Below are 13,568 nucleotides of genomic sequence, written 5' to 3'. Positions count from 1 at the left end.
TTTTAACAAACTTGACGTTATCTGCGAGTAGTTTGTTTTACGTTTTCCCTTTGATCGCTATTAATTAAGAGGCATTATCGAGTTCTGTTTGCATACGTTATCATCGTTCAGTAAATCAATCTCACACGGTGGAATTATAATGGCATTATTGCAAGTCAGCAACCTCGGCGATTGCGTTGCGCTCCTCAATTCTTGCTCAAATAGATGTTAAAAAGGCGCGAAAGATAGAAAGAGCGTTGCGTGCTATACATATCGCGAATCGCATTCGCCATTTGGTCTTCATAGGCAAAGGATCGATCGTCGATTCGCTCGACCAAGTCACGAAGGAAGTAACGATGGAGGATCCTCTTACAACCGCCAGCATTTTATTAGACACAACGGAGAATCTCGATCGCTTCACGTTCGGATGGCTCGATTACACGCTTTTCGGCCTGCTGCTGCTGGTCAGCGTCTTCATCGGCGTATACTTCGGCTTCTTCAGCAAGCAGGATAACACGACGGAGTATCTCTTGGGCGGCAAACGAATGGGATGCTTCCCAGTCGCGATGAGTATCATCGCTAGGTCAGTCACGTGAACAAATAAGTGAATTAAAGTTGCTGCTTCCTTTTACCTGCAATCGCGTGATTCAATGCTAGAAATCAGGAGGAGAGAAAAAAACTCTGCAAAAACCTGGTCTGCAAAGCATTTAATTTTTTCAAAATAAAAACTCTAAACTGCAGAATAAATTCTTCTTTTCTCAGTCCGCTTGATTTGTTTCGCTGCGATTAATTTTGTGGATTTTTTTATTTATAGCCACATCTCGGGCATCACCCTGCTCGGTATACCCACAGAGGTCTTTCATCATGGGACACAGTACACCGCGTGCGTGATCACGGCGAGCGTCACCGCCGTGGTCACCTGCTACGTGTTCCTGCCTGTGTTCTACAAACTGCAATTGACCAGCACCTTCGAGTACTTGGAGGTCAGGTTCGCCAGGCCGGTCAGGATCCTCTGCTCGGTGCTGTTCACCATCTCACTCTTCACGTTCCTGCCCATCGTCATCTACGTGCCCGCGCTCGCTTTCGGACAAGTCAGCCAACTGAGCGTTCACACGATAACACCGATCCTCTGCATCGTGTGCATTATTTATACTAGCATTGTAAGCGTTACGCGAGTGATGAAACTATTTTCAGATGTGTGTCATTCGAAACTCCTTGTCCCAGTTATCTTATCGGGAGCGAGGAATGTTCCTCTTGTGCAGTCAAGGACAAAAACCTTAATATTTCTAAATATTAATTAAATATAATGACGCGATAGAAAGATAAGTTGCGAATATTAAATTTTTAAGCAAAATAAGATTGGATTTTGTAAAATTTAAAAGTTATCCCGATTCCAAATTTCTATAATTCTACAATTTATATAATTTAAAACTTACTCACAGAAACTTGATATTTTCAAATATTACAATTCTGCTTGATGTCATTTAGGGTGGCCTGAAAGCAGTGGTGTGGACGGACACCATACAATTTTCTGTGACTGTTGGTGGACTTTTTACGATTCTCGTGCTGGGAACATTGTCTATCGGCAGCGTGGGGGAAGTATGGAGGATTTCCGGCGAGGGCGGTCGTCTTATCTTCTTCGAGTAAGATAAAAGCACAGATAAATATTAACTTACACAAGTTAATTTTGAGTCTTCAAAAAAACCTTGAATAGGAAAAATAAATCTGGACCTATTATTCATTATAAAATATTAAATTATGAAGGCTCGTAATGATCGTATATAGTATTTCATAAATTCAAATATATATTTTTTACTTTTATTAGCATGGACCCGAGTCCGTTCTCGAGGAACACCTTTTGGGGTATGAGCATAGGTATGACAGTTACATGGCTTGGACATCTCGGTATTCATCCGGGTGTGGTGCAGCGATTCCTGTCGGTGCCTAGAGAGATCGACGCCAAACAGTAAGTTTGCACTAAGCTCATTTTAAACGATACAATTCACAATAGAATGCTAAACAGATTTCAATTTATTTCATACGCTAATCTAATGCTTCATTGTGAATTATACGATCGTCTAAAACGGATTGTAAAGAATCACAAATATTTAGAGATAATTTTAAATACATTTATAATAATGCTCTTTTTCTTTCGCATGCAGCAGCACCGCGATTACTGCGGTAGGAATGATTATCGTTAAGTTGATCTGTGTGTTCACTGGATTGATCATGTTCGCCAAATATTACGACTGCGATCCTTTTCTAACTAAGGTATAATGAATTTTTTTCAAATTGGATTTAACTCTTTCAAACTTTTTCTCCTCATAGCAAATAAAAATTTTTTTACATACAATAAAACGATTAAAATTATGCAAAAATTATTTTAAAAATTGAAAGCCTCAAATATTATTTCATTTAAATCAAATAAAGTTTTTTTTTGTGCAATTAGATGTGAAAGAAATAAAAATATTGAAATATTCAAAGGAAGAAAACAATGTTTACATTTTTTTAACGTTAAAATTATGATATTTTTATCGTGAAAAATCTTATCATTCGCAGGTGATAAGCCGCACCGATCAGACTCTACCATACTACGTGATGGACGTTGCTGGACACCTGCCAGGACTTCCGGGATTGTTTCTGGCGGGTCTGGTGAGCGCTGCGCTTGCAACCATGAGCGCTAGTTTGAACACTGTTTCCGGTACCATTTACGAAGATTTTGTGCGTCCGTGGATGCCGGACGGTCCCAAGAAGGAAGCGACAGCTACTACCGTTATGAAGGTGAGTTCGATACGCACTTAATACAATTTTTCCACCGCTCGAATTGTCCGAAGAATTTTTTTTTAACTTGAAAGATTTTAATCGATTCAATAATTGCCGCTGCTCAGATCATCGTCGTGATAACCGGCGCGATCTCGGTCGGTCTGGTGTTCCTGGTCGAGCGACTAGGCCCGGTCTTTCAGATAGCTGTGAGTACGCGTGGCATAACCGACGGGCCCCTGCTAGGTCTTTTCGTGATGGGGATGATGGTGCCTTGGGCAAACACAAAGGGCGTGCTGGTGGGCGGCTATACCAGTCTTATGTGTATGTTCTGGCTCGTGGGTGGCACGCAGTGGTATACCATGCAGGGCAAGATCAAGCACAGCTCCCTGCCTACATCGGTGGACGGTTGTCCGTACCCTTGGAACGAAACTCTGTCGAGCACAACGGCAATCCCCACCTCGACGATCTCCGATGAGGAGCCGATGACGTTGTTTCGAATATCCTTTATATACTACACGATGATAGGAGCTGTAATCGTCATTGTCGTCGGCACCATCGCGAGTTATTTCTTTGGCATGGATCTGGAGAACGTAGATCCGGATCACATCTCGCCGATGATGAGAAGGTGATAAAAAGTCAAGATTATTATTTTCTAGATAATATAGATCCGTCAATGGTCTTTAGACGAAAGTAGATAAGATTTATCGATTGTTTTTACGTAATAGTCTTTTATGTGCTTATCAGAGTCCAATTTATTATTAAACGAAACTTTGAGTATTTAAACTGCGACTTTAATCCCTAAGTATATCTTTTTCAGATCCATCTTTTTTAACAATACACTTCGATTAATTTTTTCTTTTAAATAATTTTAAAAAAATGTTAAGTTATTTGTTAGTATTCAATTTAAATATGTTGAAATTATGCTTCCGCCGCTGAGAGTTTTTGCAAACTTTGTTGTAGCGTGCAATCGAGTGTTAACGTAATAAGGGTAATCAGGAATCTTGCGAACGGTAGAACTTGAAGCATCATCGCGCTTCGCTTTACTTCGCTTTTCAGCATAATATATTATATCGGCGCTTCTGTAGTACGCAGTTTTCTATAAACCGGATTACAAACTCATCGTTGAAATAAGAGAAAAACATTCTCGCTCGTAAAGCGCATGTGAAGCATCATTTCGCTCGTAATCATTCTATCGCCGCCGATCAACTGGCGCAACGACAAAAATCTACGGGTCATCAAGGTGTGGAAGTACACCTTATGCACGTTATAAGTATAGAAATACAGCCGAGGTATAACGGTAATCACGCCTGTTCATTACGCGCGCGTAAAATACTCCCCGGGGTCTATCATGATCGACGTTTTCTTCGTGGCGTGTTTCTCCCTTTCTCTCTTTCTTGCGACGCGGGACTCTCATTTACGTTTTCTTCGCAGGTTTCTCCCGCCACGGAAATACGTCGAGGTCTCATTGAGAGAAGTACCGCCGTCGCACGATGCTGCCGGATTGGAGAAAACCAAGTGATCGGTAGTCCTGCCAGTCTCAGCAACTCGCGACTCGCGATCGATTCAGTGGGAACGTGCTCGACCTAAGGAATCCTCGGTGGGCCGAACGACTGCAGCGTGTCGCCCCGAGTCGCCGGCGTTTCCGAATCATCTGACAGCCGGCTGCAACAAACAAGGGTATTCCTTATTGATTAATAGACGCATGCGCTAGCTGTCCCAGTGGCACACACGCTGGAATCGCGGTTGTTTTCGATCTCTCAGTACCGTTTCCCCAGCGTCCGCGGAAGTATCTCTCCTATGTTTCCCCGCTCGGAAAAGCGACGTCGGGCGCCGGCAAAAGCGTTTCTCGATCGTATTTCAGCGTAGAAAGAATCGTCAAATTCAACTCAGCTTTGAGGAAGGATGTAGCTGATTATTTTTAAATAAAAGATTTGTTGATCTTTGAGACAATCTAATAATAAATCGACAAATTTAAGAGAGAGAGAGAGAGAGAGAGAGAAAAATTGTAATTGAATTGCAACATCAAGAAGAATACACGTCGCAGGATATTTATAAATATACGCATACATACGCGTGGAGAGATCTTGCCAAGATTAGATCTGTGGACGCCGGGTGGAAAGTGGAAAGTTACATCCCTGAAGATGCTCCTCGGGCTCGCTCGGGGATGGCCGCGCGTCCTCGGGGATGAAACGGCCGCGCCTACACGTGGAGCGAGTACCGTCGAGCGTCCTCGATTTGATCTCACGACGTTCAACAAGTACGAGCGGCGATGCGCCGCACGGCATCCTCGCGGCGATACCTCGATCGTGGGCTTTCCACAATGACGCGCGGATGACGGCTCATCATGTGACACCTCGCCGAGTGACAGCCGCTCGAAGAACGTGTGTTAGCGCGCGATCGACGCGTTGATGGATTCGTTTACGTCCGTCAAACTAGAGGATGGAATTCCCACCGCGCGCGATGTCGAAGATTTTGACAAAACCGGAGTAACAGAGAAGTGCTCTTAAATGTTCTATGACCTGCGGTGCGTCTAGTCGTTTGTGAATCTTAATGAGAATCTCGAATTATCAAGAGCGATAGCGACCGTCGCAGTTTGAAGGGAAATTGATTACTTTGCTTTTCTCACACAACAAGTTTAAGATTGACGCTTGCAGCCGAGCGATGTTGGAGCGTGGAACCACGGGACGGCGGATCGCAATCCACTTGGGGTTTCGGTTTCTTCCCTCGCTGGAGCATGATCGCATCGAACGCCTTATAAACCACTTATACCTGTCCAGTACCTGAAGACTCGCGCGCATTCGATTGCTGCATTATGGATAATCGTTCGCGGGAGATCGATGGAGCGCGAGGATCTCGCCAATCGCTGTTGTCCGGATCGATCCAGCGTGGTGGAGGGCGAATCTGCCCGGCGGAGTCCCGGGGGATCTTGGTCGTCGCTTGATCCGGCGCCGGTCGCAGCAGCGGTGGAACGGGTTGGCATGCTAAGGCACAGCCGCGCCTCGCTTTTAATAATAGATAAAAAACGTAAGCGCCCGCGTCGGGGAAAAAGAGTGGAAACGCGAAGAGCGTCTGGAAAGAGAGAGAGAGAGAGAGAGAAAAAACAAGAAAGAACTTTGCGAGTTTTCGACTTGCCGCGGATGCGAGGGAAAAATTAGCACCAGTGTTATAACCGGCTGGTTATTGTCTACCCGTCGCACGTCGTCGTATCGTCCGCGTGCCTCCGTTGACAATTGATTTTTTTTTTCTTTTTTTTAATGAAGATTCAGAAAGAAGACCGCCTATCCCCTTTTTCTGCCTGAAAGCGCGGAAATGAAACAATCTCCGCCGGACGACGGAGTGATGAAGCGTTTGTCTTCCCGATGCAAGAAGAAGATTGTGATCCTGAAAACGACAAGCATTATTCTTGCGCGAAAATGCTTTTGAACGCCGGAAACTTTATTCGTCGCAAACTCCGAGCTTCCGCCGTCATCGCATTTTCGCCGAGCTAACTCGCGGCTTCTTCTTCTTCGCGAGATTATTCTTGGAATAAATCGCGCGCCGAGGTAGCTGTCATGTTCGGCAATTCTGTCTCTGCGATCGACAGGGACCGTTAGACCATCGTCTTTGTATTCCTCGTCGGAGAGGAAGAGGTCAGGCACTTGGGGCATTAAGCGCGATGCGATGAGAGTGCGAGAGGCGCATTCGAGTATTCCCGGGAAATGACATCGCTGTCGATGCAGCGAGGTCTGCTGCTGGGTCTAACGGTGCTGATGATCGTCGTCGGCCTGACAGGCCTCCTGCTCGGCAGGCGGCATACGCTGGAGACGCGCAGACGGGACGGTCTGCTGCTCGACGTCATCGCCAACATTAGCGGCGGCCTGGATCGGCTGGACGGCGGTCTTGACGATATCACCGCGCAGACGGAGGTCGCGCGGAATCGTTTACGGCAACTGATCGCCATTCATCGGGAGAATCTTCTCGTGTGCGCGATGCTTAGCGAGAAGAGAAAACAGAGGAAACGATTGACGGGGAGACGACGGCGGCGACGACGACGACGACGATTCGCCGTGATTCGCGATGATCGATAAGCGGGATCAAAAAGAGGCTTTTTATCGCAATGCGAAATCGCAAAGTTAAATCGGGAAATATCAGATCGATGCGCGTAACTATATCGATCTCGTTGAATTTAATTAATTTCTAATTGGTAAACATTCCTGATTATTGGAAAGCGTATAGCGCGTAATTAAAAAATGTTTTAAATTCCCTTAAAATTTTTAAATCTTTTAATATTAGATCAGCAGTGTTTTTCTGGCACACTTTTGTTCCCTGTAAATAATTCTTTTCTTAAATTATTTATTTGACAGAATTGAAACTCTCAATGAACGTTAATTTAAATTTGATAAAAAGTTAAAAATATTCAGTTTTTCTTCAGCCACACTTTAAAGTGTCGCCAAATCCAACTGAATAAACTGGATAAAAAAGTCGTCAAAGTTTAATATTTTTATTTCAAGCGTTGAATAGTGTTTTCTTATTAGCTTTTAAGCGCTGTTGATTCTATATCAAACCTTTTTGTTTGACTTAAATATTTAAATTCCAAGATAAGATAAAAATAACACATTCACAGTTTCAAATTTAAAATCTTCGTAGTTCTCTATTTTGAAATATTCACTGTAATTCCTCTTGTCATGAAAGAAAATCAATTGATTATTAATTCGCTATTAATGTGCAGGTAATTGATTGATACAGTTGTTCGCATTGATCTGATGGATAGGAATAACGAATCAATTCCGTACTTCGTAAGACAATCATCCGTTCGTGGAAAAATCGAATTTCCGCTGCGGAAATGCACATGTCTGCAGCATGGTGGCACATATCTTTGTTAATAGATAATAGACCTGTCTATTTTCAGCGATTAGAAGATATAACGAATCAATCATATAAGAAACAACTAGATGTTCAAGGTGGGGGCCAATTAATAATTCTGCAATGAACAGAAAGATTACAAACGTGTTGTAATTTTAATCGTTTATCGAAATATCGAAATATATCAGAATATATAGAACGCGCCTGCGGTCGAATAATTGTGCGCGCGAACAATCATTGTTATCATAGATGCATGTTATTATATATCGGTGAGAGCGCGAGTTATTCGCGAGATCGCCAAACTTTTATCGAGTTTGCGCGAATATTGCTCTGTATATTAAGTGCATGAGTTTTCGTCACCAAATGTTACCGCAATATTCTAAGATTAGCGTGATCATTGCGGCGAATGTTAGCGATATCCGTTGATGGATGTATGTGTATGTCCCTTATAAAATATACAGGCTGTTCCAGATTTGCGAAGAAATCGACGTCTTCGTCTTTTTCAAGAACTTTCTTAAAAAAGTCCAGTAAAATAAACTTTGAAAGTGAAATCTCGTTAAGAAATAAACCTATTTATTAAGAATAAAATGGAATCTGGAACGCTCTGTATATTCGTTGACGCGATTTAAGAGATTGATACACGCAATTTAGCACACAGCGATTTAGTGTGATACGTGAATATAATATATAGCTTTATGTATTTTTTTGCGTGTAATCAAAGACCAAACGCGTCGGTTTTTTGATGTGTCACTCTCGAATCACTTGTACTACGAGCAATGTATTTTTACTTGATGCACATGTGTGTATATATATATACACACACGTAAAAGGAACAATCTCGCAGAGATCTTATAAGCGTAATTATTTTTATAACTCACTTTGGAGAAAGAATGCGAATAAATTGTTTATGTGTATCTTGTATCTTTCTCGTATCCTCATCCACATATATCCTATATTTGCCAAACGCTGCTAATCCATCGATTATTTATTATTTGCGAAGGCGAATGCAGAATGCGCGGTGTCCAGCTCGAATCGATTTCAACGGCGATCATCTCTAATCGCCTTAACTCTGAATCAATTCTTTGTAATTTTTATTCAGTTAAATGAATACGATTTAAAATGCATTTTTATTATTGTATTAATCGCAGATTTAAATGTGCTGCAATTTAGAGCGTAATTGCATAATGATTGAGCCGAAAGCTGTTCGGTACGATGAATAATAACTGCTCTGTAAGATAAGGAAAAAATCTAAATCCGTATATTTGATTTCAGATTTCTTTTATCAGAGCAATTATTATTTATTGCAAAATTTCGAATTGATATTTGTTTTATAATTATCATCAGCCGCAATAAAGTTACGTAACAGTCGTATGACTCTGCATATTATATGTATGCTTTGCTGTACAAATATTTGAAAATATGAAATTAATATAATACGATTATTTAATAAAATTAATTTTCAAATATAATTCTTTAAAGAGTAATGCATAATAATTTTTCTTAGATGCCAATAAAATGAAAATCGTTATTCGTCTTTAAATCTCACAGCAGTGATCTATCTTTTATATCTTTTCTAATAAACAAACACGTCTATTATCAATCTAGCGATGACGAGATATTCTATTATTATCATAAATATTTTACAATGTAGTGCAAGTAGTGCATATTTTTTCCAGCGATATCTGCTTTTTCATAACTTGCTATCTTTTTACTTGCTATCTTTGCTTTTTAATAATAACCGTTATCAATTGACAGAACTTTCGATGTCAAAAGGTGACTCCTTTATTAATCAGCAGAGAGGAATTCGTCTTTTAATTCCAGTGCACACTTTGCACATCAGCAGCCGTATCGTTGAAGCCAGCCAGCATAGTGTAGAACACAGTTCCCTCTCTCTCAATTACTATCGTGTGTTTGCTACTCATTAGTCGTCACTCTACAGTTAGCATCAGCCTACGCAGGCACAACGGCACGAAGGATGGCAGAAAGTAAAGGTACCTGTTCAAGCTATTGCATTATTGCGTTATTGTGCAATATTATTTTCACAATGAAACATCAAACTAATACCAAATCACACTTCGCATTTACAGATTCCATACCTTCTGATAACGCGTCGAAAAATGCGTGTTTGCGTCAATTGGAGCACAGCAGCCAACCGTTACGTGTTTGTCAATATCCAAGGTAAATCAAAATGAAGGAAACGCTTTTGCATGTATATTACATAAGGAAGTCAGCGAGTGTACAGAATTATAAATCAATTAGAAACTTCCTACAAAGTCTTAATATGGAATTTATCGAATTGTCACACGACACATCAATTCAGTTTAATTTTAAACTTTTCCCAACATATTCTCGCTTATAAATCTTGCAGCAGTGATCTATCACACTTGTCAAACAATCTTGGAGAACTGAAATGACGTATCATCGCTGCTTTAAATTTTCAAGAGAATGTAGATAGAATTGAACTAACAGATGTGTGTCGAGTAATATTAAATTATGATTTTGCAGGGCAAGAATTTGAAACTTTAAGAACTTCTCAACATCTGTGTGATTACGCGCATATTCTCACTGGCTATTTTAACAAACGTGTCGAAGAGTTTCCTTTATTTCCAATTGTCTTGTAGATTATCATCCGTTACTCACGGACCGGGTTACTCGAGCCCATGGGCGGCGATGTGTCAGGGACCGCGCGAGACGCTTCTGTACGTCGTCGGCATACACACGGATCCTGAGAAGCCCGATGTCCTCTGCACGGTGGACGTGGATCCGATGAGCCCCACGTACTGTCAGGTGCCTGCAAAAACCTATATATATTGTTTTCGTGAAAATAATTGGAGTGCAAACCGGTTCGCAATGTCGTTTTCCTTGTAGATAATACACAAATTGAGAATGCGGGAAGCCGGTGATGAGTTACATCATTCCGGCTGGAATATCTGCAGCAGCTGCTTCGAGTCATCGGGCAAACGCGATACCCTCGTGCTACCCTGTCTTATGTCAGACCGAGTGTATCTCGTTGATACGAGCGACGAAAGAGCGCCGAAGATTAAGAAGGTACACAGATATACGGAACTCCAAGTTCTCCGTTGAGAAATTTTTTTACATATACGATACTATCATTCCGAAGTATGGAGCGTTCCATAATTTTTAGACAAAATTAGATACAATTATTTTATTGAAAATTTATGAACGTACGTGTATGCTATTTGAGTAAATTTTACCATTAAAAAAAATAAATCTTTTGCGCATCAACCTAATAGTTTTGTATCGCAAGGTCCTGGAACCGGAAGAGATGCACAAGTACGGAATATCTACACCGCATACCACGCATTGCTTACCAACCGGCGAGATATTAATCTCAACTATGGGAAATCTCGATGGCAATGGATTGGGTGAATTCTTCCTGATTGATGCGGAGAGTCTGGAGGCGAAGGGCACGTGGACCAAGGGTCAGGATAAAGCGGCTTTTGGATATGATTTTTGGTATCAGCCGTATCACGATACGCTCATCGCATCCGAATGGGGCGCGCCTAGAGTCTTTAAGAAAGGATTCCATCCGAAGGACGTTTACGATACCAGTAAGTGCAATTGCGCGTAACTGCGATAAAAATCTCTATCGAAAGATGAAAGAATTTTATTATGAAATACAAAAGTGCCTTTCGCATGCTTTCTAAAGCAACAGCACAGAAAAATATGTAGGTGGTAAAAAATAATAGGATTACTATTTTTATAGCACCTTTTTCGTGTACTGTGGTCTCTTTCGTGTTCAATCACGTTTTTGTACTTCGCAGAGGTTTACGGCAGAAGCTTAAACGTGTACTCGTGGAACGAACGAAAGTTAAAGCAGACCATCAATCTGGGAGAGGATGGAATCGCGCCCCTTGAGATCAGATTCCTGCACGATCCTTTGGCAGCCGAAGGATTCGTAGGCTGTGCGGTATCGTCTAATATTTACCGATTTTACAAGGCAGAGGATGACACGTGGAAGGCTGAGAAGGTGATCCAGGTGTCGCCGAAGAAGGTCGAAGGATGGGTCACGCCTTTGATGTCAGGTATTACATCAAGAATTGTGAAAAGTTAGAAAGTAGCGAGAAATTATATGATTTTTTTTCTTGCAAGTCGAAATAAATGGATTTTCTTGCACATCGTCACTCTCATTCGATGGTATAGATTTTTTATATTCTATAACTTATATTAGTGCAAACCCATCTAGTAATTCAATCTACACACGTCCTACATTTCCAACGAAAAAATGGAACGACTGATCCAGATATAAAGCCATTTATTGTAGCCAATCTATGAATCGAAAAGAAAGATCTGTTTTATTTCGACGTGTAGTAGCAATTTGCAATAAGACCTTAAAGCATGTTTCAGACTTTTATCCTTTTGCGATACAGCGCGACGATATTTCATAGTTAGAAAGAATAAAAAAAGTTCTTCCTTTGCTCTTTCCAGGCATGATCACCGATATCGTGCTGAGTCTCGACGACAAGTATTTGTATCTGTCTAACTGGCTGCACGGTGACGTTCGGCAGTACGACATCACGGATACGAGGAAACCGCGATTGACTGGTCAAGTTTTTCTAGGCGGATCGATACTGAGCGATTCAAAGGTACGCGTGACAGAGAACGAGGAGAAGAGCGGTCAGCCCGATCCTGTTTACGTAAAAGGACGTAGGTTGTACGGCGCGCCGCAAATGCTGCAATTAAGTTTGGACGGGCGTCGTTTATACGTGACTACGTCGATCTTCAAGCCGTGGGACAGGCAATTCTATCCCGATCTTGTCAAGTGAGTGATTCTTTCTTCCCTCCTTTCGCAAGAGCTTCTGTTCTTACCTCTTTTTTTTCTCTGATGTAAAATCTTTACAATCCGCTTGAATAATTTAAATGATATTCCGCTCATTTTTTAATCGGTCAGATATGGATCGACAATGGTGAAGCTCGATATTGACGTCGAGAATGGCGGCATGAAGCTCGACCAGCAATTCCTCGTTGATTTCGGCACCGATAAGAACGATATTCTGCTGGCGCACGAGATGCGGTAAGAGATAATTTTTATTGCCGTCCAGTCGATAAAAAATTCTCGTTTATTCCCGTTCCAGTTCTATAAAAAAAATATAGATTAATCAAAAGAGATTACAATTCATATTGTAAAGTTATAAAAGCATAATGTTTTCTTTGTTCTTGTTTTCTTAATTCGACCGCAGTCTCTAATTTCAATGAAGTCGGATCTCGCGGATTATAATTTCGAAAATTTCCTTTTTTTTATTTAGAAACAAAGTGTATTATATATTGTCGCATATTGCAATGTATTAATTTTTACGCAGATATCCTGGCGGAGATTGCACTTCCGATATTTGGCTGCCACCAAAAGATACCAATTCTGATTAAGCTGGATAAAAATATGTCGGAGACATCTTAATATTTGCAATATTGCATTTTGTATCGTAGTTAAGTCTTTTTTAAAAATAAAGTTTCTTTTGATTTTTCATACTCACGAAGTTATTCACGACTGCTATCTTCGTTAGATATAACGAGGTGATTAGATAAGAGATAAAACAATAAAAAGTACTCGTTTGTTTTCATATTTACTTGAGGTTCCTTTTATTAGTTTCAGCATTGCATCAAGTAAAATAGCAGTTTTTGTATTACACATTGAATTTACACGATGTTACGTGTGGCGCGATCAATTTTGTCCTTGTTTTTCATCCGAATTTACATAACGCCAATCTCGTAGTCATTGTGTAAAGTTTGTCGAAAAGTTCTACGCTGCAAAGTAAATAAAAAATTATATGGAAATGTAGAGCTGCGTACACAATTTTACTATGTCTCCGTACGGGATCACATCGGCCGATTTCATTTTTAAGTTTTGCAATAAGATATCGCCTGCATACAATAAATTCCATAAAATTGAAATTGCAACGATTATCAAAGTTGGCAATAAAGATATTGGAACGAAATGAGTTTCATTATCATCTCTGCAATGCGTG

General features: G+C 40.9%; 2 protein-coding genes across 2 annotated transcripts; both read left to right on the top strand.

Annotated features, from left to right (window-relative positions):
• The first annotated feature begins 54 nt into the window (after positions 1 to 54).
• Positions 55 to 4,745, top strand: LOC105670358 (sodium-coupled monocarboxylate transporter 1-like). The gene is made up of 8 exons (XM_012363846.2): positions 55 to 562; positions 794 to 1,139; positions 1,468 to 1,622; positions 1,805 to 1,945; positions 2,142 to 2,250; positions 2,539 to 2,760; positions 2,868 to 3,367; positions 4,174 to 4,745. The coding sequence occupies exons 1-8, from the start codon at positions 336 to 338 to the stop codon at positions 4,259 to 4,261; spliced, it is 1,788 nt and encodes a 595-aa protein (XP_012219269.1). The 5' UTR covers positions 55 to 335; the 3' UTR covers positions 4,262 to 4,745.
• Positions 4,746 to 9,373: 4,628 nt separating this feature from the next.
• LOC105670374 (methanethiol oxidase) lies at positions 9,374 to 13,071 on the top strand. Its single transcript, XM_012363874.2, has 9 exons — positions 9,374 to 9,575; positions 9,672 to 9,762; positions 10,206 to 10,371; positions 10,453 to 10,632; positions 10,853 to 11,156; positions 11,370 to 11,630; positions 12,034 to 12,367; positions 12,497 to 12,619; positions 12,906 to 13,071. The coding sequence occupies exons 1-9, from the start codon at positions 9,560 to 9,562 to the stop codon at positions 12,967 to 12,969; spliced, it is 1,539 nt and encodes a 512-aa protein (XP_012219297.1). The 5' UTR covers positions 9,374 to 9,559; the 3' UTR covers positions 12,970 to 13,071.
• The last annotated feature ends 497 nt before the right edge of the window (positions 13,072 to 13,568 follow it).

The sequence above is a fragment of the Linepithema humile genome, chromosome 3, assembly GCF_040581485.1.
Source record: "Linepithema humile isolate Giens D197 chromosome 3, Lhum_UNIL_v1.0, whole genome shotgun sequence".
NCBI lineage: Eukaryota > Metazoa > Arthropoda > Insecta > Hymenoptera > Formicidae > Linepithema > Linepithema humile.
This window is presented reverse-complemented; position numbering and strand designations above follow the sequence as displayed.